Genomic DNA, 22,006 nt, shown 5'->3' on the forward strand with positions numbered 1-22,006 from the left:
TCTTCTATGCATATCATTACACAATTATCAATGATCAGATGGACAAAATTACCCATAGCTCTCCAATATTTAAGAAATTACCACTTGTAATTGATATTCCTTTGAAAGTATTTTGATTTGGTTTTTTATTAGCTGCAAAGAAATTAAGACTGGGCTGTTACAAACAGGTTGGAAACGCATATTCAAAGCTTATAAGCTTTAATGAACTGTAATGTCACAGTATTTACCAGGAAGAGATTCACAATAGGATCAAGCCAGGTACCTTTAAACAATAAAGAATTTTCACTTATATAAAATTCAAGATCTACTTTTAAATAATACAACAGACCCCCAAAATTAACCAAACACCTATAAGAAATTCCTCAAGAGAAACAAATGATATCCTGTTTCCTTTTCCCCACATCTGCGAGGTGGAAAGTGTTCCACCTCAGTGGTTGCTAGTGTGTCACAAGTCACTGAATCATATTCTGCTCTAAGATCAATGTTTCAGGGACCAGCAATGGGAACAATATATCAACATATATGTATCTGAAAAAAGTACAAATTATTTCTAAATAAAACAAATTATTTTAAATGCCTCACTGTTTTCCCAGGGAAGATTCATATATGGAGCAAAGAGTGGAATTTCCAAAACCGTTAATAATGAAACCCCACAGAGATGCTACTGAGGCACTCCTGATTGCAAATTGAATTCTCTTAATAATGTCATTTGTCTGAGGAGATTGATCTGCTTAGGATCTAACTGATAATACTTTTACCAAATAGCAGACAAACTTTTTTTTTTGGGGGGGGGGCATTGCTTTGGGTTTCTTTTTAACAGATGACTGGAGGCAGGAATCCAAAGGATAAACATTTTGCAGCTGTGGATATACTGGCTTTTATAAGCTTGGTCATCAGAGCTAGATTCACATGGAGTAACTTTCCTACAAAGTCAAGCATAATTACATTTTTTACTTTCTTACACACACACCCCACCCTTACAGAGGATCCTTGCACAACCTTATTCCTAGTTTGGTCAATTTCAATTTTCTTTATAGCTTTGTAATGCATGAAATTACATCACAGATTCACAGAATATTCTAAGTTGGAAGGATCATCCAACAAGGACCATCAAGTCCAACTCTTAAGTGAACAGCCCATACAGGGATTGAATCCACAGCCTTGGCTTTATTAACACCATATTTTAACAAGCTGAGCTAATCTCAGGGTCATGATATGGAATGAAGAGATCCAGACACAAAATTTCATTTAATTTTTGATATTGAAAAGAAGAACCTGTCCAAGGTTCTTATCAAAGAGTAAGTCAGGCAAGAAATTGCTTTGCAAATATTGCCAAGGGAATCGAAGTCAATTTCTGTCCACCTGAAGTAATTTATTGTTGAAAAGTTCAGAGATGTATCAGAAGTGCCTCATCTCGATATAAAAAAGGCCTATATAGAGAAGACATGCTTTTCTGGATCTGGCTGAGATGATTTGGAAATCTATGGGTAATATCCAAAGTGCACGTCATTCGAAAGATTAAACCTCAGTGAAGATGAGGAAGGATTTAGATGTTTCTAATAATTCTTGTCCTTGCTTTTTATGTTTTAGCCCACAATGCCATATGTCAATAAGAATATCAACAGAAGAAACTAGATTTCAACACAATTTGACTGGAATTTTTTAAAATAGATTTAAAAAACACTACTGTAAACAAATACCTGGCTAGTGTATTTTGTTATTTGGGAACAGTAATCAAAAAAGTTCCTCTGAAAGCTCTGCAGGGACCTACTGGGAACTCAAACAATTTACAATAAATCAGAATTCAAAATGCTAAGAGGCATTTGTAAAGCTTTTACCATTATTTCGTAAGTTGTTCCAGGGTTAAGACTGGTAAGAAGAACTTCCAAACTATCTGGCTTTGTTGTAACCTGTGTATAAGCTGTTTGCCTCCATGGGCAGACTTCTTTATATTTAACAATATAGGAGAGAATTCTACCATTTGGATGCAGTGGCGTATTCCATGACAGCAGAATTCCAGCAGAGCCCACTCTTTCACCTGCAAGGTACATAGGGGGGCCAGGATCTAAAGAAAAGAAAATAAATTTATATATATATATACATACACACATACACATATATATATAAAAACACAGAAACATACACATTTAAAACAGTTTTCAATTCATTTTCCTGATAGTGGAGACAGATTCATAGATTCTAAAGAGAAATTAAATCATCTGCCAGCAAAACCTCATAAAACTACTGAAAACTGATGTACTTTTTTCTGGCTAAAGTTTTCCTACAAAAATGGATAAAAAAATTTTGGAACACCAGAAATATTGTTCTATAAGAATGTAAAAAAATGCAATGCTCAAGATCTTCATCTTAAAAACAGAGTTTAATGCCAATTGGACAGCTGACATATTCTAGCATTCTTAAGTTCCCTTCCCTAAACCCCTTCAGAAACAAATAAACTCTCTCAAAAACACATCTGATATGGCTACTGTTTTTAAAAATCATACACCATTATACATATAAATTATACATTATACATATAAATTGGGGTATGGATATTATTACATGACACAATAGCACAATAAATGTTTCAAAACTGGTTGTAATTTCTTGGATGCTACTGTGTGTATAATAAACACCAAAAAAAAGCATAGTTAAAAAATCAACGAAATCTCATCAGTCCTTTTTAACTTACTTGTCACATTTGTTGTCACTGTTCTACTCGCAGGTGAACTATAAAGTGAAGAAGAAACTGCAGAAACTGTAACATTGTATGTTGTTCCAGGAAAGGTATTAGAAAAATCTGCCTGAAATAGGACATAAGTTTGTTTAAGCCTTTTACCAAGAATCATGAAAATGAAAAAAAATCCCCAAAACACAAAATGAAATACAAAAGAAATCGCAGAAAAGTTTAAGCATTTCATTACTGAAAGTGAACTGTTAATAAGCTTTTAAAGATATAACTGTATTTGCAATAGAAAAAAGTAGCAGTTTACATCTGTTAGCTACAGTACAGTATTTTGCTGTCTTATTTAACTACCATCCATAAGATTTTTACAACATTCATTATTAAAAACCAACAAAATTAACTATTAATTTTATCACAGAATCACCTATCAATGTTTCTATAAGGGGTTTCTGCATTATCATCATTATCAAAGTAAATATGAGGCATTATAAAATTCCTTTTTAAAAGAATGAACAAAAAAGCAACCTGAAGAGAGCTTGACCCTTAAGCTAGCCCATCCTTTGAAACCAACATAATTAAAATTTCTTTCAGCAAGCAATTATATAAAATACCTGTATCTTTGCAGTTCCAATGAAAACCAAAAGCAAAACATCCAGAACAGCCATTATTTCTGTTAATATTATCCAGACAGCAGAATCAAAAAGTGCTCCTATATCTTTTTGATGGCTTAGCAGTGAAATGTTGCCTGCATTAATGATTTAAGCACAGATCTTCCTGGCAAGTACACAATTAATGAGTCTGTATTACTCAATAGCTCTGCCCTTCCCTTGTTAAACTATTCATGAAACCTTGGAGGACTGGCTGTAGCCTTCCAGTAGACTTCTAAAAAGACTAAATTCACTACCTGTTGTTAGGTAACAAACTCTGGATGCTGAAATTTGGTCTCACTAATATTTTATTAACACTTTCGTATTCACGTTCACATTAAACAGCTAAGGGCGAAAGCTTCAGTTCCTCAGCACCACCGTGCATAAGGAAAAGCTGACATGCAAGTCCTGTAATAAAAGCACATACTTGATACACCCTAGCTCCAAGGTCTAGGATAACAACAGAAGCATGATCAGGAATGAGATCCACATGAAATCTGTCTACAAGTCCATATGGTAGTCTCCAATATAGTGAAAAAAAGTATGATGAAACATTGAAGAATTTAAGTCCTTCTGGCTTTGCAGGTTCTGAAAGAGAATTTTGGAATAAAAGACATTAACAGAATGTCTCGGTTTGAGGGGAAAAAACCAAAATGTTTTACCCACAAGCAGGGGAGGGGCCTCCTCCACGATAATCACACCACTCTTTATCAAATTTAAGAAAAGGAATTTTAATACAAGAAGAATAACTGCTATATATATATATGTAAACAGACTAGTGCAACCCACTTCCCCAACACCACAAGAGAGGGAAAAAAAACCAAAAAAACAAAACAACAACAAAACCCAGCAGGTTTTTTCTCCGGGAGGAAAGGTTATACTCAAGTGTTCATATCACAGCCCGGCTGGCTGCAGAGTGAGTTTCAGTCCCTCTCCAGCGAGACAGACGAGCAGTGAGCTTTCAGATGGACTCAGTCTCTTCCCCCTGTGTTCCCCGTCCAAGAAGCAGAAAGGTACGAGCAACCAGCAGCAAATCCAAGGCAGGGAGCAGCAGCAGCGTGGCACGAAAAGTAGTCCGAAGTAGGCAGCGGCAAGACAGCCAGGAAAACCCCAGCAGTAACCAGCAGGGCAGCCTGCCTCCTTCGAGCCCCCACTCCCCCGTTCCGCCGAGCCAAGACTGGGCAGAATATCCAAAAAAAACCCAAAAGAGACAAACCTGCCCCCACCCCAGCGATCAACAGTTAACTGCTTCTTTTGTTAACCGCTGGCCTGGGCAGTTAAGTGGCAGGGGAGAGAATTTACATAATAATCCCAAACTACAACACAGAAGTAAGTCCCTTGAAAAATATATTAGTAGTCACAACTGAATATAAAAGCATCCAATAAGAGTTTACTTGCTACATCAAGGTTTATTGCTAATCAGTCTGGGTACTACCTCTGAGACTTGGTTGATGGGCTCCCAAGTATGCTGTGTAGAAATCCCCATTTCCAGAGAGCAAGCTCAAGGGTCTCTGCCTAGTGTTCAGTTAATAACAAAGAATCTCTGCACAGTCCTGCTCTTTCTGCCATCCTCAACCTTGAAGTTAGCACAACTATTGACAAAAGTCAATAGTTAAAAAAAAATAGACAAAAGACAACAGTCAAGTGTTACTGTCAAAAATCAAGATATAGCTGGTGCTTGTTCTGCTGCTAGTAGGTTACTAATTCTTGTATGCATTTCATGTATTTGGAATCCTAGCAATTCCATGAATGGTAGTAAGCTAAGTCACCAAAATTTGGGTGGTCTATTCCTTTTATTAAAGCCAGGTTTCCACCTGCCCCTGTTCCACCACCTCACTTTCATCTGCCTTTAAATGCACTTTTAAATCTGTATCATCCACTCTAAGCCTAATAATTAATCAGTTTTTAAATTCTTCAATAGGTCATTAAAATGTAGCTATGAGTATCTCCCTCCTTTCTACTTTGGAACATAGGCACAACTAACAGCTTTCCCTATGCTTATTTCTCAGAGCAAGCCCAATCAGTGATGCTATTTGTCACATTTCAAGTTCATCACTACCCTTGCACTCAGTCATCTGTCTGTCTTACTAAGTGGTTCTGTAAAATTCAGATTAAATCTTCTAGTAGTTTATATATTAGTATCATACTGTGCAGTGTGAATATCATATTGCTTCAGTCCTTTCATATGGGTAAATTGGCTTAGGTTATATATCTTTCACCAGCTCTTTGTACTGACTATTCAAAATTGCAGAATTGCTCAAACAGATGACTTCAGTTCTGCCATCAAATAACCTGAAATATTGATATGTCCAAATATTACCATTAGATGTTATATTCAGTCAGTATTTCAGATGAATGATTTTTAAATCATGGTTTATTTTAACACTAACAGAACAAAGAAAAAGAATAATAATGGTTTAACTGAAAGCATAGATTCTTTTTTTTTCAGTATACTCTTTTAAATTTTAAGTTCTGCTGCTATTATCAGTGTTGTTATTTCCATGGATCACAACTTCCTTTTTTATAGAGACCCAGGATTCATTTCCGAGTGTAACTTACAATCTAAAGCCTTAACTCTATTAACATTTCTAAACCTGTTCAACTTCACTCACTGCAAAAAACCTACTGAAAAGAGGTAATGTAAGACTTAGCTTGTGTGTAACTCTTTGTAGGATATTACCTGAAATACTAAAAATGATCAAAAGAAATGCAGCACAGCTAAAGACATTATGTTTCTGGTAGCATACCACGACATGAAAGCTGAGTAGAGTATAAGTGATGTATGTCAGAATGACAACTATTACATTCAAGATCTCCTGAAATTTCAGTGTTATGCTACAATGTGAGATGCACAAAGCTAAACATGAATTGTTAGTGACAGATACCATTCACTGTCAAGGAGAGAAAGCAAGAAACCATACAGACCTGTCACAAATTCAATGAAAGCAGAGGCTCCTTCAATATTTCCTTTTAGTCTTTGCAGTGTGAAATTATAAATGCCCCCAGGAATCAGGTCTGTAACAGTGAAGTCAGTCAGTGTTCCTGGAATTCTTAACTTTTTTATAGAAGTGTTGTTTGATAAAGATGCTTTGTAAGAAGTGAAGTTTGTCTTGGTTGGGTTCCACATTACAGTTGCAGAGGAAGTGTTTACCATTTTTACTGCCAGACCACATATCCCAACAGGTTCTACAGTAAAAATTATTCAGGTTACTAAAGAAAAATTTAATGACTAGTCCTTAAAACATAAGAAAATACCAGTTTTTAAAAAGAAATATTTTTATTTAAATTAATTGAGACTTCACAGCATCGTGAAATATTGGCAAAAATTTTAGAACTATGTTTGTATGGATATATAGTAAACAGTGCCAGGGTAAAACCTGGGGATGTACCTCCTGTGATCACTATGTAATTTATGGAAGAATATTCCAGATTTATCTGATCTTCTTTAAGAACAATAACACTGCTCACTGGTAAAACAGAATGAGAATGGAACACTTTGTAAGCAGAACTAGAGATTTTATTCAGTTTAAAGTTTTCTAAAATTCTTCATAGGCCACATAATTTTAGAAAACTGTTCATTGGTTCACTTAGGGACACAGTAAATAGCATAGTCTCAGTGATTGCCCCTTTTTTTCCTTTTTAAACAATTCTTTTGTTTGTATAAAGATGTTAAAATCGCAAATAATTTGCAAGGAGCACTTCCATTAACCTGTGCAGCACAGCTGCAATTAGGAAAGAAAAATGTTTCCATTCCTCCTGAAAAATGAGCCATCCAAAATTTATCTTGCTCGAAGCTTTCACAAAAATACTCATTAACATATTCCTATTATTCAGCATGCAAAAACTTCCAAAGTTTCACCATTAAAATTATAGAGTAAACTCTCCATAATTTAGCTATACATTGGACTCATTGACAATTCTCGTGAAAATGTTTACTCAGTGATAAAAAGCACCTTCAGGACCATGAGAATGATTGTTCTGCTGCACTTTTCGTTAGCAAGAATCTGCAGGACTAGATCTAGATTTTTTTCAGAGATTCATTGATCTTTGAATAACTAAGCACAAAGCCTCTTTGACTGTTAACTGAAATAAGGAGTTAATAGTCCAAACAAGCCACAGAAAATCCACTCGTCTATGTGCATGTGTAAGCAGAAATAGAGATTGGATGTGCGTGTGTATAAATCTGGCAGCTGGTTTATTTTCTGATTACAATTAGCTGCTCTTTATCTCCTTTGGCAGTTCAGAATACAATATAAATCTTTTTCTTCAAATTTCTGCCCCAAACAAATTCCCCTTTTATGGTATATCACAGGAGTATTGGAAACTATGATTGCTCAGAGACAGAAAACGAGTGCAACACCCTGGTTTCTAGACCTTATTAAGGGATCTGGAGTACAATTCCTCTTACTATCTCTAGCATTCTGTGGCCTTCTAGAGGAGCAATCCTCCAGTCTGAGCCCATGCTTTGCAAAAACTTAAGAGATGCCATAACAATTGCAAACAAAATGCAAGGTAATTCTGTAAGTATCAGAAGTTATTCTGCCAAGGTCTTACTCTGTTGGACCTGGAAGAATTTTGAGTTCACCTTGTTTTTCAAAGAGTTATCTTCAGTTGTGCCTAGACTTCTCAGCATCAATCTAGCCAGTTACTATGAAAAGAAGAAGCAGAACTTGCCTCCCAAAGTTATAGTTTCGTTTTGAACTGTGTGACCCTTTTGAGTCACTTACAAACAATTATTTAAATGTCTCTGAACAATTTACAGGTTTTCAAAAAAGACAAGGTGTAAGTAAGGTATTTCCTCACTTGTGATGACTCTTTTGTTCACAGCCACAGAGGAATCCAAGCCTTTAATTGTCCTTAAATGAAAACAGTATTCTGTCCCAGGAGCCAGATTTCTCACTACAGCTCTGCTGTCATAAGTCGTTCTGGTAATCAGCTTTTCACTGTTCATCAGACGATATGAAAGCTATTGAAGAAAAGCATTTCTTATATTAGACTATGTAACTTAATAAAAGCAACTTTTAGAAGTTGCAATCACCTATTAATACAAAAATATTTAGAGTATTTTCCACTTTTTAAAGATAAAAAAATATCAAGGAGCTTTATATTATGTTCCACAAAGTTGACCCATGCTTACTCTAAGATTCGTTAATAGCTCAGTGCTGAAAGGAATAACTTTAAAAGTAGATGGAGGAACCAAAGTTAAGTCATGGCTTACAGGTTGGAAGAGGGATAATAAAGTGTATTCTGACTGCTCTGTCACACAGCTGTACTGATGAACTGTACAATTAAATAACTCTATACCTCTCTGGGAAACAAACAAAACAAAACAAACATCACACACACACATCAAACCACAGAAGGGGGGGGGGGGGGGGGGAGAAAAGGGAAGAAAGACCAAAAAAACCCCATCCAAAACCATTCAACCAAAAAATCCACCCATGCACTGTTCAGAGCTGAGATCACGCAACTCTGCTCCCTGGTACCCCTTGGAAATTCATTTGTTTACAGCCACTGCAGAGAATAAAAGTGCTGGAGATTTTAAGTCATTTAATTTTGGGCACTTAACTCCTAGAGCCTGTGAGGATTCCTCCTCACCTTCCAGACAACTCTGAGGTGAGAAAAAAATTCCTGTGACAATCCTTTCTGTGTCCATAGGAAATTGTGCCTGCAGACTGCTTCCTATCTGCACTAGTGCCAGACAGGATGCAGCCTATGCCTGCCCTGCAGGGAGAGCACAAGATGAGCATTTCCAAAACACACACACATGGGTTTCTCAGGCATGGCTATTCATAATGTGAGATAGAGAAGATTTGCAACATCAAGTCCTGTCCTGCCACATATTATTTTCTCCAACAGAGCGGGTCATATTGTGCACACAGCAGTGACCTGAAAGCACTCGGGTTTAGCTGCTATTCGTTTGGGTAGGAACAATCCACTTCCCCTCAGTATATTTTACCAGCACAGTGCCTATTTATACAAACTAAATCTTGGAAACTGCCATCACCTTATTAGAATTACAGCACTGCAAGACACTAGAAGCAAAGCTATAGATTAAAGATTTACATCTAGTATAAACAAGTTAGGAAAGTACCTTTTGTGCACTCTTCGCTCTACAAACTACAATATATTGTACAGAGAGTTGGTGACCAGGGACGATTAATTTTAAATGATTAGTAAAATGATCCCTTTTATGCAGGTGCACCTTACTAAGCAACCAGTCTACGGAAGCGTTTCTCATTAAAGATTTAAATATAAGCTCATTTATTCAAACAAAGCACTGTCTAATGTGGCTACTTACTCTATGAGACGCTGAACAATAATGCTGTGCCATAAAGATCAATATTACAGCTGACAATTATTTTCCATGGGATTGTAAAAGTAGTCTGACCACATTCAAAAGTGTACCTGAACTGGTTTCAAAACACGAACAAGATAACTGACTTTAATTTTAAAATTTGTAAAAATATTCCAGGCTACCCCAGCAAATAGTGTTGTGAGAGGTTAACTGGCTACTCTTATCCATTCAGATCAATGCAACTTTACACTAATGAAGAAAGAAGAAATGCCAAAGAACTATCCTAAGGATACTCAGATTTCAAGGTTTAGGTAAGGATATAATTGAAGTTGTGGCAGAGAGGGAGGAAAATACTTGGACACTGTAATATTGGGGTATAAACCATGTACCCCATTAAAGCAAAGTACTTTCCCTCGTGGTAATGCTACACTAGTCAACGAAGTTAACTTTACAAGATCATACCTTGAAATCTGTATTGATTCAAATGACATGCTTAAAACAACAGTATACTATCACAAAGTTTTATTGACCACATTATCACGTTGATACAGTGACTGCAAAATGAAAAGGATGATACAAGACAGACCACAAAAGCCAGGATACAAAAGAGAGACTGGTTGGACATCATAGTGACACTTGATCCATACACAAAGTATTTAGATGTCATAGTATATTCTTTTTGACAGAGAGCTGAGAGAAGAGAAATAACTAGATTTCGTTCTATGTTGCAAGGGATATAGTTCAAACTACAAATGCTGAAGAGCCATACTGGTATGCCAGCCATGAAATATCTGTACTCAGCTTTTTTGTGAGAATAAAAATAGAAAGTCCAGCATAGTCAAATTTTATTATAAAAGGGAAATATTGAATAATGATCAAGAAAATTAAAAGAAAATTATGAGAAGTGTCCAAGAGCATCATGGTATAAAAAATATTGAAATGCAACTTTGATACATAACAAGACTCAAAAGGTTTGTAGAGGGAATGTAGAAAGAGCAAAACTATTTCAATAGTAAAAAATATTACTTTAAGAAAGATAATGACTATACAAGAAAAATAAAATCTATAAGCTTATATAAGTCATGTGAGTTAACTTAAGAAGCACAAGGAAGCAGGGCAGAGCTGAAACACAGGTCACTGGGCCAAATGGGACTGAAATTCAAATTGAAGATGGTGCAACAACTAATAAAAACAATGATTTAAACACACAATGAACTTATCTGGATGTTGAAAAGACCACTAGCTGACCAAAGGGAACACTCAAGTGTATGCAAGGCTGAGAAATATTAACTGAACTATTTGTTTCAATGGTCAAGGATGTTTCCACACAGAATCATTAGAAAGGAACTTGAATGTCCACAGAGGTTTTTACGTAGTCTGACTAGTCAGAAAGGTAGACATCATGTTATTGCCTAGGAAAGAAATAGGAAGCAAAACAGAAAACACCATTAACTGTCTGATTGCTCCATTGTGTACTCTCAGCTATGTGATCAACCTGTCTTGAGAATGATATCAAAGGTTTAGAAAAATTAAAGACAAAGTTAACAAGAGATGTAGAATGTCTTCCATGTAAGAATGCTGCTCAAAAGGCAATTGAGAAATGGAAGTTTATAAAATCATGGAAGGTATGGCTATGGTGAACAGGGAAGTACTAGCTATTTCTAATGCCACAAGAACCTAAAGAATATTAGGTCTAAAATAAAGAAGTGTACTTTTTTAAACAAGGCATTAAAAGATTGTGAAGTATAAAACAAATTCAGTTATAGTCACTGGTTTTATTTAAGCATAAGCAAATCCCTAAACTACTTACTGCCCAAGGCTGGGAGAGAATGGGAGGTATCAAATGTTTGTAGGTTTGCCTAATAAATTGCTATATTAAAAAAAGTTTTATTCTGTACTTTTTTAAACAAAGCATTTATATCCTCCTATATGGAATGTATTTTTTTATATTTCTCTGGAATAAAACTAACTTGTATTACAAATATGGAAAGGTAAGGAAAAAGATAACATTGAATTTAGATTAATCCACTGACCTGTAACCTTTTTGATTGATGCTAGCCGAAAAATCACTTTTTGAAAACTATTAAAAGCATAATTTTAAAATACTATTTTCTAAAATTTTTATGCAATATAAAGTATGGATTTAGCTGACCTTTTCCCATAGCAGTATTTCCCTCCCATACCTACCTGGGTTGTAAAGCCAAACATTTATTGCTGGGCTTGCAGTGCATACAGAATTAGAATTTAATTGAGAAATTACAAGGGCGGGGGGGGGGGGGGGGGGGGGGGGGGGGGGCGAGGGCGGGGGGAGGGGGCGGGAGGGGAGGGAAGAGAAAGAGATTGCATTAGTTTCCATTCTTATCTCACCTGAAACATATCAAATCCTCCTCTTGGTAGTTTCCAAGAAAAATAGACTGTATTTTCTTCTTGCCCAAACATCTGTAAATCCGACGGTGGAACAGGATCTGAGGATGCAACATTTAAATTTAAAATAAACTATACTAATTTTAAGGCAATTGACATTTACAGAATACACTGATATAATTCATTATTTTATAGTTCTGTGTAGAAACACATTTCATTTTGTACTTATGAAGAATGAAATAAATGAAAATTGCCTCTACACATTAGCAAAAAATCAACATTTGTAAATTCTTATAGGAAAGTTTTATCATCCTGATGTTGCTGCTGATTTGGTTACTGGCAGGATCCCATTAGACACAGAGGAAGCTTGTTTGTGTTTTAAAAACTTTTATATACATAATAACTTTCAAAGGTGTTTAGATTGAAAAGAGATATATGCATTAATCTAGACATTATTAAGATGCATTGATCTAATAAAGAATAGCTTTCCTTAGACAATACCTTAAAATGTAACAACCTTATATATTTGGCACTGTGAAAAGTCATTAATAAATTGAACCTACAGGTGTTAATCTTGAGGATGGTAGGGTGACTCCTTTTTAATCCATTCGTTGTCACAATACTTATTAAGAAATCAGTGCCTGGCAGAAGATGCTCAAATTTGTACATTCTGCAAAGATTAAAAGAAGAGATTGTGTTCTTTACAATTCTAAAAATGCATGTATCTTCATATTGTTATTCTTTATAATTTTATGGATATTATTTACACATGACATGTACATGCATGCTTAAATGTTGTCAATCAAAAATATTTTAGCATTATAAAATCTTAAATAGGTTGCATTACACTATGGTTCCCAGCAAGTTCAAGTACTAGAAAGTCCTGAAGTATTAAATTCAACATCCAGAATGGCACAAGGGTTCTGCTGGTGCTCACTCCAATGCAGTATTTTTTTGCTCTTCTTTGCACAAGCACATCATCATTATCAATTTGATTTAAAAAATGCAATTTTTAAAATACATGGATATAGTAATGTATATTAACTAAATCATCAAATACATATAACATATAAATAACAGCATAGGCTACTTATTTTAAAATATAGTGAAACAGCTGCTTTGAGTTCATGTCAGTTATTTTTAAAATGCAATCATCATACCTTACTCCAGAAGATAATATTTTCTTCTCATTGAAGACCTTACTGTTTATTGAAAGAACATATCCATCAAACATATTTTGGGCTGGTGGCCAGGCAACAGTTATTGATTCAGAGTCTCTGCTATAGTTCAAATATTTAACTGTACTCGGTACTGTGTGACAATAAAAAAAAAACATTGATTCAAAAATACATTTCAAACATGTTTCTTTATGACAGGCCTCTCATCATCAGAATGCAATGGAACTCCACAAAAATTACATCATGTTCCTCCTTATCTCAAGGACATACAAGACTACTACCACTGCTGTAATGTGTGCAGGAACTTTTGTTATCCAGGAGATCCAGAGCCAAACTGTTTGCTGCTCTGTAATACTGCATAATGCAGGTAATACTGCATAGTGCAGGTCTGACATCACTGATGTGGAGTTCCTCAAAAATGAACAATTCCTCAAAAAAATAATTGTCAGTATAATAGGCAACATACTGGGCAGAGAATTCAGTAAATCTCAGCAGATTTTTCTTTTATGAACTTATGATCACAATCATCACACAAAATATCTTGTGGCCCAAAGTTCTATTATTTTTCTACAAATTCTATAAGCAACCATTTGCATTTGCTTGTTTTTTACTTTCTCTCTTCCAGTTTTGAAAAGTAAATATCAATGAATTATTATTTACTTGCTCCATAATTGCCTCATCATGACTTGTTCTCTCACAAATGATTTTACATCACATCATCGTTGCTGTATTAGTTTTAACTCAGTCAGTCCTTAAATGTGACACATTAGGTATCTTTGATCATATATCCTGAACATTTTCAGTTGCATCTACTGTGCTTTATTTTTTCACGTTAGGTTAGAGGAAAGTACAACCTGCCAGATCTAATAACCTGAGAGGCCTTGTTCTTAGGTTCAGCCAGCTAGAAGTACTAGAATAAGGAGAACTACACTGCTGAGACTCAAATGTCCTAATCCAAAGTAAAACTAAATGCAGAAAAGCCCAAATTTAGTTGTGATGTAAAGGGAGGCCAATGAGAAAACATCATCAAGTTATTTTAGTTCTGAACAATGAAGCATGTTCAAACTCAGCACCGAAGTGAAAAATGAAGCATTAAAAAGAAGTCCAAGAAAAAAAAATTATTTTTTATAGTGCTGGTAGCCAGGCAGTGTGCAGGTATCAGTTACTGGACCATACAGGTGGTTGAGTCTACATGAAGTCAATATTGGTAGTTCATTGTGCACTGGAACTATATTCAGCTCCTTAAAGGTTATTTGCAGTCAAAGAGTAAAAAAATAACAATGGAAGTGAATAAGAAAAAATTTATGAAGATTGTTAAATTTATTTGAGACAAAAATAAAATTCAAGAAGAAAGCAAGATATATGGAGGAGTAAAACATGCTGAATTTGACAACATTGTGATCTCACCTGTCTCTATATCCTTTGTCACCAAAATACTATCTCTGAAACCTTCCTTCTCTGTTCGAATTGCAAAATGGTACAACGTACCAGGACTAAGGTTGGAAAATGTTGCTATTTCATGCTTAACCTTCTGGACCTAGAAATACAAATACAGCTTTCACAGAACTGCTTGCAAAAGTTGCTTATCTTATGTAAACAGTACATACAACTATTTAAATGGGGGATATAGCTTTTCCTTAATAGAAGACTGAAAAATAACTACATTGCTTATACTCACATGGTGTTCTAAAAAACATACCCTGAAAGCACTTGCACAATTTGCACATGTAACTTCGTATTGCTCAAAGTCTCCATCAGCCCGATCCCAAGCAATCTGTATTGAAGTGTCAGTAACATTACCTTCTTGTACATTCAGTGGAGCTGCCAGACCTACAGAAGAACATAAAACACATCACAGTTCAACCCAAGACTTTGTTCAATCTAATACTTCTTATATCTCCTGAGGAGACAAAAGTGAAGATAATCAGTAACAGATTCAAACAAACAGAAGGGAAAATCTGAACTCGGGCATGCAGACACATGGCAATTCCAAAATAGAGAAAGGAAAAATGGAGAAAGAAAAAAGATATAGTATTGCCACTATTTAAGGAAAATTACTTTCTTGTCTATCTTAAAATTACATGAGGCCAAAGATGCATTTCTGCAGGAATAGAGCTGATGCTCCTAGGCGGGGAAGTTCTCCAGAATTAAGTTAACCCATTTAATACCACCCCCATAATGTTCAGAATGTACCTAAATTTTGTCAAACAGCTCAGCAAAACTGGGTAGGTCAGGCTAGACAAATAAACTTTATTCCTAATTAGTAGAGTCTTGTTAGGCACAATTCAGATCACGTTTCAGGGGGATATCCACTCTTCTCTACATCTCTTTTATCCCCATCACAGCTGTTTCTGTCTGGAATATACCAAAATTTACACTTTTTCTAAGTAAAACTGTATACATGTGAGGGGATGTGACTTTTTTTCCTTCCAAGTTTTTGGGGCCCCAGAAGAGACAGACAAAAACAAGGTTTTCTAAGGCAGTTTGTCACTAACTTTAAGAAATGCTGTCATAAGTTCAATCAAGGCCCAAGTTTTTATTAAATTGATATTTTAAGAAAAATCAGCTTTCAAGGCTTTCACTATGTGAGGAAGATTTTTTCTGTTTTGCCCTCACTTTCCTCTTCCTTCTTCCTTAATTCTTTATAGACTGTTTAATTTTTCCTTTTATAACATTTCTACTCTAAAGAAACAAAGTGGAAGGCAATTTCAAAGGAAAATGATAAAACAGGAAAAGAAAAATTTATGAAAGCATAAATATACTAAAAAATAAGAAAGTCAAAACAGGATTTCAACAGGTATTTTTAAACAGTAAGTTCCTACTAAAATTCCATTTGTTAAACCCTTGCTAGAATTTTTAATGTCTTTGTTATTGAATTTATTGTTTTGAAGAAACTCAACACTTTTGTTATTCACTTAAAAATGCACCAAGAGGAATAAGTTTATTAATTTCAAGATACAGAAGTAACTCCATTGGTACTCATCTACTTGTTCTGTTTCCCATAATGACAACAATTTAATACAGCTTCAGTTCCTGAAAGCCTTGCTTGACAATCTATAGACAGTATAAAAAACCACAATTTAGCAAGTTCATAAATTATAAGGTATTGTTATAGTCCTGTTTAAAAATCAGCAAATTGGTTACACAGAAATATCAAGATTATTTTTGAATAACATGTCTTTTCTGAAATAAAAATAAAGTTTAAAAGGTTAAAAAATCAGGATTTTATGTGGTGCAATGTTATAAGAACTTAAAATACTCACATGTTTTTACACCATATATATGGTAAAAGGAGCTCAACATTTTTCCACTTATTGTGGAGACACAGAAATCATATTCTGTTCCTGCAGTAAGGTTTTCAATTGTTATTTTACCATCACTTTTTAAAGGGAATGTTGCATTAGGTCCTTCTTTACTTGTAACATAAATGCCATCAAATACTCCAATATCAGGCATACGAACAAATAGTACCACAGCATTGCCATAAAGTGCATAAGGAACTACAATTTGAACAGGCTTAGGCTCTAAAAAAAAAAAAAGAAAAAAATTGCCACATGTTAAATCATTTGAAAATAACTTAAATGAAAAAAACAAAATGAATATGAAGCAACTTCCCTGAGCAAAATGCTTGTCCAGTGCAAACTAATAGCTATTATAGTAAACCATCATTGCTCCAAAACAATGAACTACCCTTTTTCTGAGTATTTATTAATGGAATTAACCTCCTCAACCACAACTGCACCAAGAAGGTAAGCAGGATAGCTGGAAAAATATACAAAAATGTAGATGTGAACAGGGAGATGACCATGGAGAATGAGATATGTTTGATGGATACAACATTGACGTGTTTAGTTTTCTACCCTAACAGTTGACTTTGACAGCTGTGAAATATCCCATCTACAATTTTGTCATCTGTGTCATGAATGAGGTATTAAATCTAATCCTATATAAAAAAATCCAAAGACTAAGACTGCTGCACTCCAAAATACTGTAATCACTTTGATAAAAGTGACAAAGCAGCATTTCATATATTTGTAACATGACAGCTGCAGCCCTTAAATTCCACTTGCATCGTGAATCTTGCCCATTCCTTTCATGAATGCAAAATATTTATACTGCACCAAAAGCATTTCACCATTTTGGTAAACTAAGACCTTTCAATAAACCCTTTCCTATGGATGGGAAAGACCCTTTGATAAACAATGTAAAGCTTTTACTTTTCAGCTACTACTACTTCTAACTCTTACAGTCCTTCCCTGGTACCCTCTCACTAATGGTAGGGCAATTTCTCTTTGACAGTTCATAGAACTAATGAATCTGCAAAATGAAATCATCTGTTTCAACCATTCCAATAATTTCCTATTTAAATGCCAATCAATGATTCCCCCAGTTTCTTCTGCCAGTGGGACTGGCATTTCCAGCCAGGTTCTCATCATAGTTGTCATTACTACCAATGTGTTTTCCAAGGCTGTGCGCTCTTTGCAAAAATTGTTAACTTTGCTGTTAAGAATTAGGATTGGATCTGTACATTTAATATTTCAGTTTTGATCCTTGGCTATTTAGCAAATTGGCTTAATCTACAAAATCTGCTTGACGTAGCAACAGTAGTGGGACTGATGTGTGTATTGTAGTCTGTATTTCCCACCATAAACAATGTCTTACTTAAAGTGCATTGAATGATCTTCAGTTCACTCAGAGTTCCATTAGTCACACTTGCCACTGCTATTTCATAAGTCATTCCAGGAATTAGGAGATCAATTTTAAATTCTTCTGTATTGCTTAATAAAAACTTTTTTGTTTCACCTATGTCTGCATTAGGTTTCACTTGAATGTGGGATTCCTGACACTCTTGTGGCAGCTTCCAGTGAAGCATTACACTCTCTTCTTGTACATCCTCTGGGTTAATATAAACAGCTGTAGGTGGACTGACAGCTTGATCAAAGAAAAAGATGTTAGTATAAAACATACATGAAACTTACAATCAATTTACAATCATTTCCCAATGATGTCTCTTGGTTTATTTTTTCTTCTCAAATGTCATGATTTTAGAACTACTGATTCATTTATTTCTTAAAGTCGGTTGCAAGCAACTACCTATTACAGGCAGATTCTGCCTTCTGTTTTCTCATAAGAAATAGGGACTTGGTTTGCAAGCATATTCCATTTCATTGGCCATATACAGAGTAAAAAGATGACACAGTCTGAGTTGCAATAGCTATTATTAGAAAAATTAATTAATCTGTCTTCACCAAAAAGAAGTTGAGAAATCATGGTAATGTATCTACTTTGCTAAAATTAAAGATACAAACTATAAATCAGTATTTGTCAAGCAGAATATCTCTTCCTTAGCTCATACTAATATGCTGTAAGTAGGTAAATGAATAAATAAATAAGGGTACAGGTCCATTCACAGTTCTGGAAGGTTCTGAAGAATATCCCAACAAACATAATCTGTACATGGCCTTAAAATACCTTTATGCTTTTTATTTTCAATTTAAACTCTGTCTAGCAAAATAAAACAACTGAAAAAATGGATACATCACCTGTTGTGATTAACATAGGCTTCTCATGGCAGCTTAGAGTTCCTCTCTCTGCTACCTTCTGTACATATACCTGATACTGATGGTAAGGTTTTATATTTTGTATGACTATTGAAGTCTTGCTTTTTTCAACTGGTAACTGTTCCCAGACATTGGTTTCAGTATCCAACACGTTGACGAGGTAGTAATGAAAATAAGCACTGGATGAATGTAGGGAAGGATTCCATTTTAAATGTATTTCTGCAGATGAAACATATGTAGCTTCTAACTTCTGGGAGTGCAATGGCCCTATTGAATAAGATTAGGAACATAAATAGGATAGTAGTTTCTCATGCCTTTCTTCAGTAACTGTGGGGTATTTTGTTGAATGTTTTTTTTATTTAAATAGAGCCTGAAAACCTCACAATACACACTTATAGAGAGGCTAAACAGTATTAGAGCAAGTTTAACAAACCAACTTTGACAGTGTACCAGTGACAGTGAATACTGATATATAGAGAATACTCCTACTCTCTAAGTGAGGTTTTTCTGAGTCACCTAGCTCTTTATGGAGAACTCAGTATCCCTATTTAGGTCCTCTCTTACATTTCAGTCAGTTCATAAATGTCATCTAAGACAAATGCTACACATTACCCAAGTTCATAGAATCACAAAATCATAGAGTGGTTTGCCTTGGAAGGGACCTTAAAGATCATCTAGTTCTAACCCTCCTTGTATGGACAGGATCACCTCCCATTAGACCAGATTACTTAAAGTCCCATCCATCCTGGTCTTGAACACCCATTGAATGGGGAGTCCACAGCCTCTCTGGGCAACTGGTTCCAGTGCCTCATCACTGTTTCTTCCTATTATCTAATTTAATCTCCTCTCCTTCAATTTAAGATCATTCCTCCTTGTCCTGTCCCTACATGCCCTCATGAAAAGTCCCTCTCCAGCTCTCTTGTAGGCTTCCTTTAGGCACTGGAAGGTGCTAAAAGGTGTCACTGGAGCTTTCTCTTCCCCAGGCTGACAGCCCCAACTCTCTCAGCCTATCTCCATAGGAGAGATGCTCCAGCCCTCTGATCAAGTTAGTGGCTCTCCACTGGACTCATCCCAACAGGTCAGCATCTTTCCTGTGCTGGGGACCCCAGACTTGGGCACAGCACTCCCAGTGGGTCTCTCACAAGAGCAGAGTAGAGGAGCAGAATCACTTCCCTTAATCTGTTGGCCACTCATTTTTGATGCAGCCCAGAATGCAGTTGGCTTTCTGGGCTGCAAGTGCACATTGCCAAGTCATATTGAGCTTTTCATGCACAAACACCCCCAAGCATTTCTGCCAAAGGGTACTTTTAATCCATTGTCCACTCAGACTCTATTTGTGCTTGGAATTGCACCAGTCCAAGTGCAGAAACTCGTCCTTAACATTTTTGAACTTAAGTTCACATAGGCTTCTCATAGGAGAAAGCAGGCATATAATTCCTTCATGATAGAGGCAACTTGAATTACAGGGTTTTATAAACAAAAAAAAACCCAATCAGATTGTGGAGAGGAGAGTTTGGCAGATACAGGGGATGAGAGGACTTCCACATGTACTAAAGTCCAGAGGAGGAAGTGAAGTGTACAAAACGTACTTGATGGAGAAAAAGAACAGTTTCTTTCCCCAAAAGAATAATCTGTATTTTCTTCTAGGAAAATAGACCTCTGTCTATACCTGGATAGCCTTGCCAGAATTGGTAAAAATGTTAGGGCAATATGTTTTCTTTGATTTCTGAAAATGAAAACATTTCTCCTGTACCACAGAAACAGGAACACGAAGAAAATTTGAACCTAAAATTGTGTACATAATGTAGTTTTTTCTTGACAACATCTCCACTATATCACCTTTAGGTGTAAAGGCATTTTTCATCCCTACCAACTTGTAGGTTTCATTTGGCTTCATTCAGCTAGACTTTACTAGAATACCAGTTAATAGTGAATGGATTTTACTTATGCCATAGTGCATCATGCATCAGATCAAAATACAATGTGTTTTTAAACTATAAAGATTGCCTTATTCTGAACAGCTGATATACAGGGATACCTCTGCTTGTTTCTACAAAATCTTTTACTTCAGATTGTAAAACTGTTTTTGTGTTTCACCACCATGGCCAAAATGTACTTTATTAGTACTCTGACATCAAGCTTTACCTTTGGACTCTGTGAGTAAAAAGCTTTACCTTTGGACACCAGTAGAAACTCTGTGAGTGAAAACTATTGTAATAATGAGTTTTTAAATATACTTCACAGAAAAAGAATTTGTATGACTTTCTGCTTGTAGCTACTGAAAACTCCTGAGTTTTCCTTCATCAGTCCCAACAAAGCATTTTAGCACAAAGGTAAATGAAATTTTTGCAATCCTCTCTAGAAAATAATAAATCCAGGATCAGAATTCATGTTCGGATCCATTTATATTTTCAGATAAAATATCAACACAGGAAACAGTGTAATTAAAGGGGAAATATAAGAAATGTATGATTATCTGGTTATTACTGCTATTTATTTTTGTAACTTACTTGTTTCTACTTTCAGAATTGGACTTAACATAGACTGTGCTCCTTCTGGGTTCCTTGCTGCTAATAAAAAACTATAGGCAAGTCCAGGAGACAACTGCACAATTTTTGTTTGAGTTGTATTCACAGGTAAGTTCAGAATATGTGGTTTCCACTGATCAAAAAAGTACTTGATTATGAGTGCGAAGCCTGACTTCAGCCATCTGTCCATATTGCTCCACATAATTACAGCTTCAGTTGTCGTGACATCATGCACACTAAACATGACATTTTCTGGTACCAGAGGTACTGAAAAAGAACACAAAAAAGGTCATTAAAACCTTTTTTCTTTTTATATATGCATCTTGAAATATAAATGTGATAGGGTAAGGTTTTAAAAATAATCGCGAAATATTGAAAAAATATAGTTACTTTCATATTCACAAATATATGGCAGTTGCACATAGCAGAAAAATCCTGTGAAGAAATAGTCTGGACCTGCAGGATCTCTCTGAAGGGTGTAGCAGTCAGTTTGATTTTCTGGTATCATTGACAAAGTTGAGATATCAGCTTTTAGAAGATAAGGAGATCCATCTGTCCACAAGAGCTGACCTTCTTCCTGGATCAAAAAACTTGAAATTAGAAAAATGTGCATTTTTTATTATATTGATGAATTATTAAATCTTCCCTCATTGCAAGCATATCTACTAAATATCCAAAATTTACATACTTCATTTATAAAAATTAATTATATAAGAATGTTTTGAATAAAGTAAATATTTACGT

At 35.3% G+C, this 22,006-nt stretch overlaps 1 protein-coding gene across 3 annotated transcripts in view; it reads right to left on the minus strand.

The window, feature by feature from the left end:
• Positions 1–22,006, minus strand: part of PTPRQ (protein tyrosine phosphatase receptor type Q) — a 132,018-nt gene that overhangs the window by 100,482 nt on the left and 9,530 nt on the right. For all 3 annotated transcript variants that reach the window (XM_071552159.1, XM_071552158.1, XM_071552160.1), the window contains exons 6-20: positions 21,653–21,839; positions 21,245–21,529; positions 18,717–19,001; positions 17,836–18,105; positions 16,437–16,697; positions 14,873–15,003; positions 14,581–14,710; positions 13,156–13,306; positions 12,559–12,665; positions 11,999–12,096; positions 8,137–8,299; positions 6,259–6,519; positions 3,761–3,921; positions 2,693–2,804; positions 1,839–2,065 (exon numbers count right to left, since the gene is read on the minus strand). In XM_071552159.1, the coding sequence (XP_071408260.1) occupies positions 1,839–2,065; positions 2,693–2,804; positions 3,761–3,921; positions 6,259–6,519; positions 8,137–8,299; positions 11,999–12,096; positions 12,559–12,665; positions 13,156–13,306; positions 14,581–14,710; positions 14,873–15,003; positions 16,437–16,697; positions 17,836–18,105; positions 18,717–19,001; positions 21,245–21,529; positions 21,653–21,839 (2,829 nt within the window). The remainder of the gene's footprint in view (positions 1–1,838; positions 2,066–2,692; positions 2,805–3,760; positions 3,922–6,258; positions 6,520–8,136; positions 8,300–11,998; positions 12,097–12,558; positions 12,666–13,155; positions 13,307–14,580; positions 14,711–14,872; positions 15,004–16,436; positions 16,698–17,835; positions 18,106–18,716; positions 19,002–21,244; positions 21,530–21,652; positions 21,840–22,006) is intronic.

The sequence above is a fragment of the Pithys albifrons genome, chromosome 3, assembly GCF_047495875.1.
Source record: "Pithys albifrons albifrons isolate INPA30051 chromosome 3, PitAlb_v1, whole genome shotgun sequence".
Taxonomy (NCBI): Eukaryota; Metazoa; Chordata; class Aves; order Passeriformes; family Thamnophilidae; genus Pithys; species Pithys albifrons.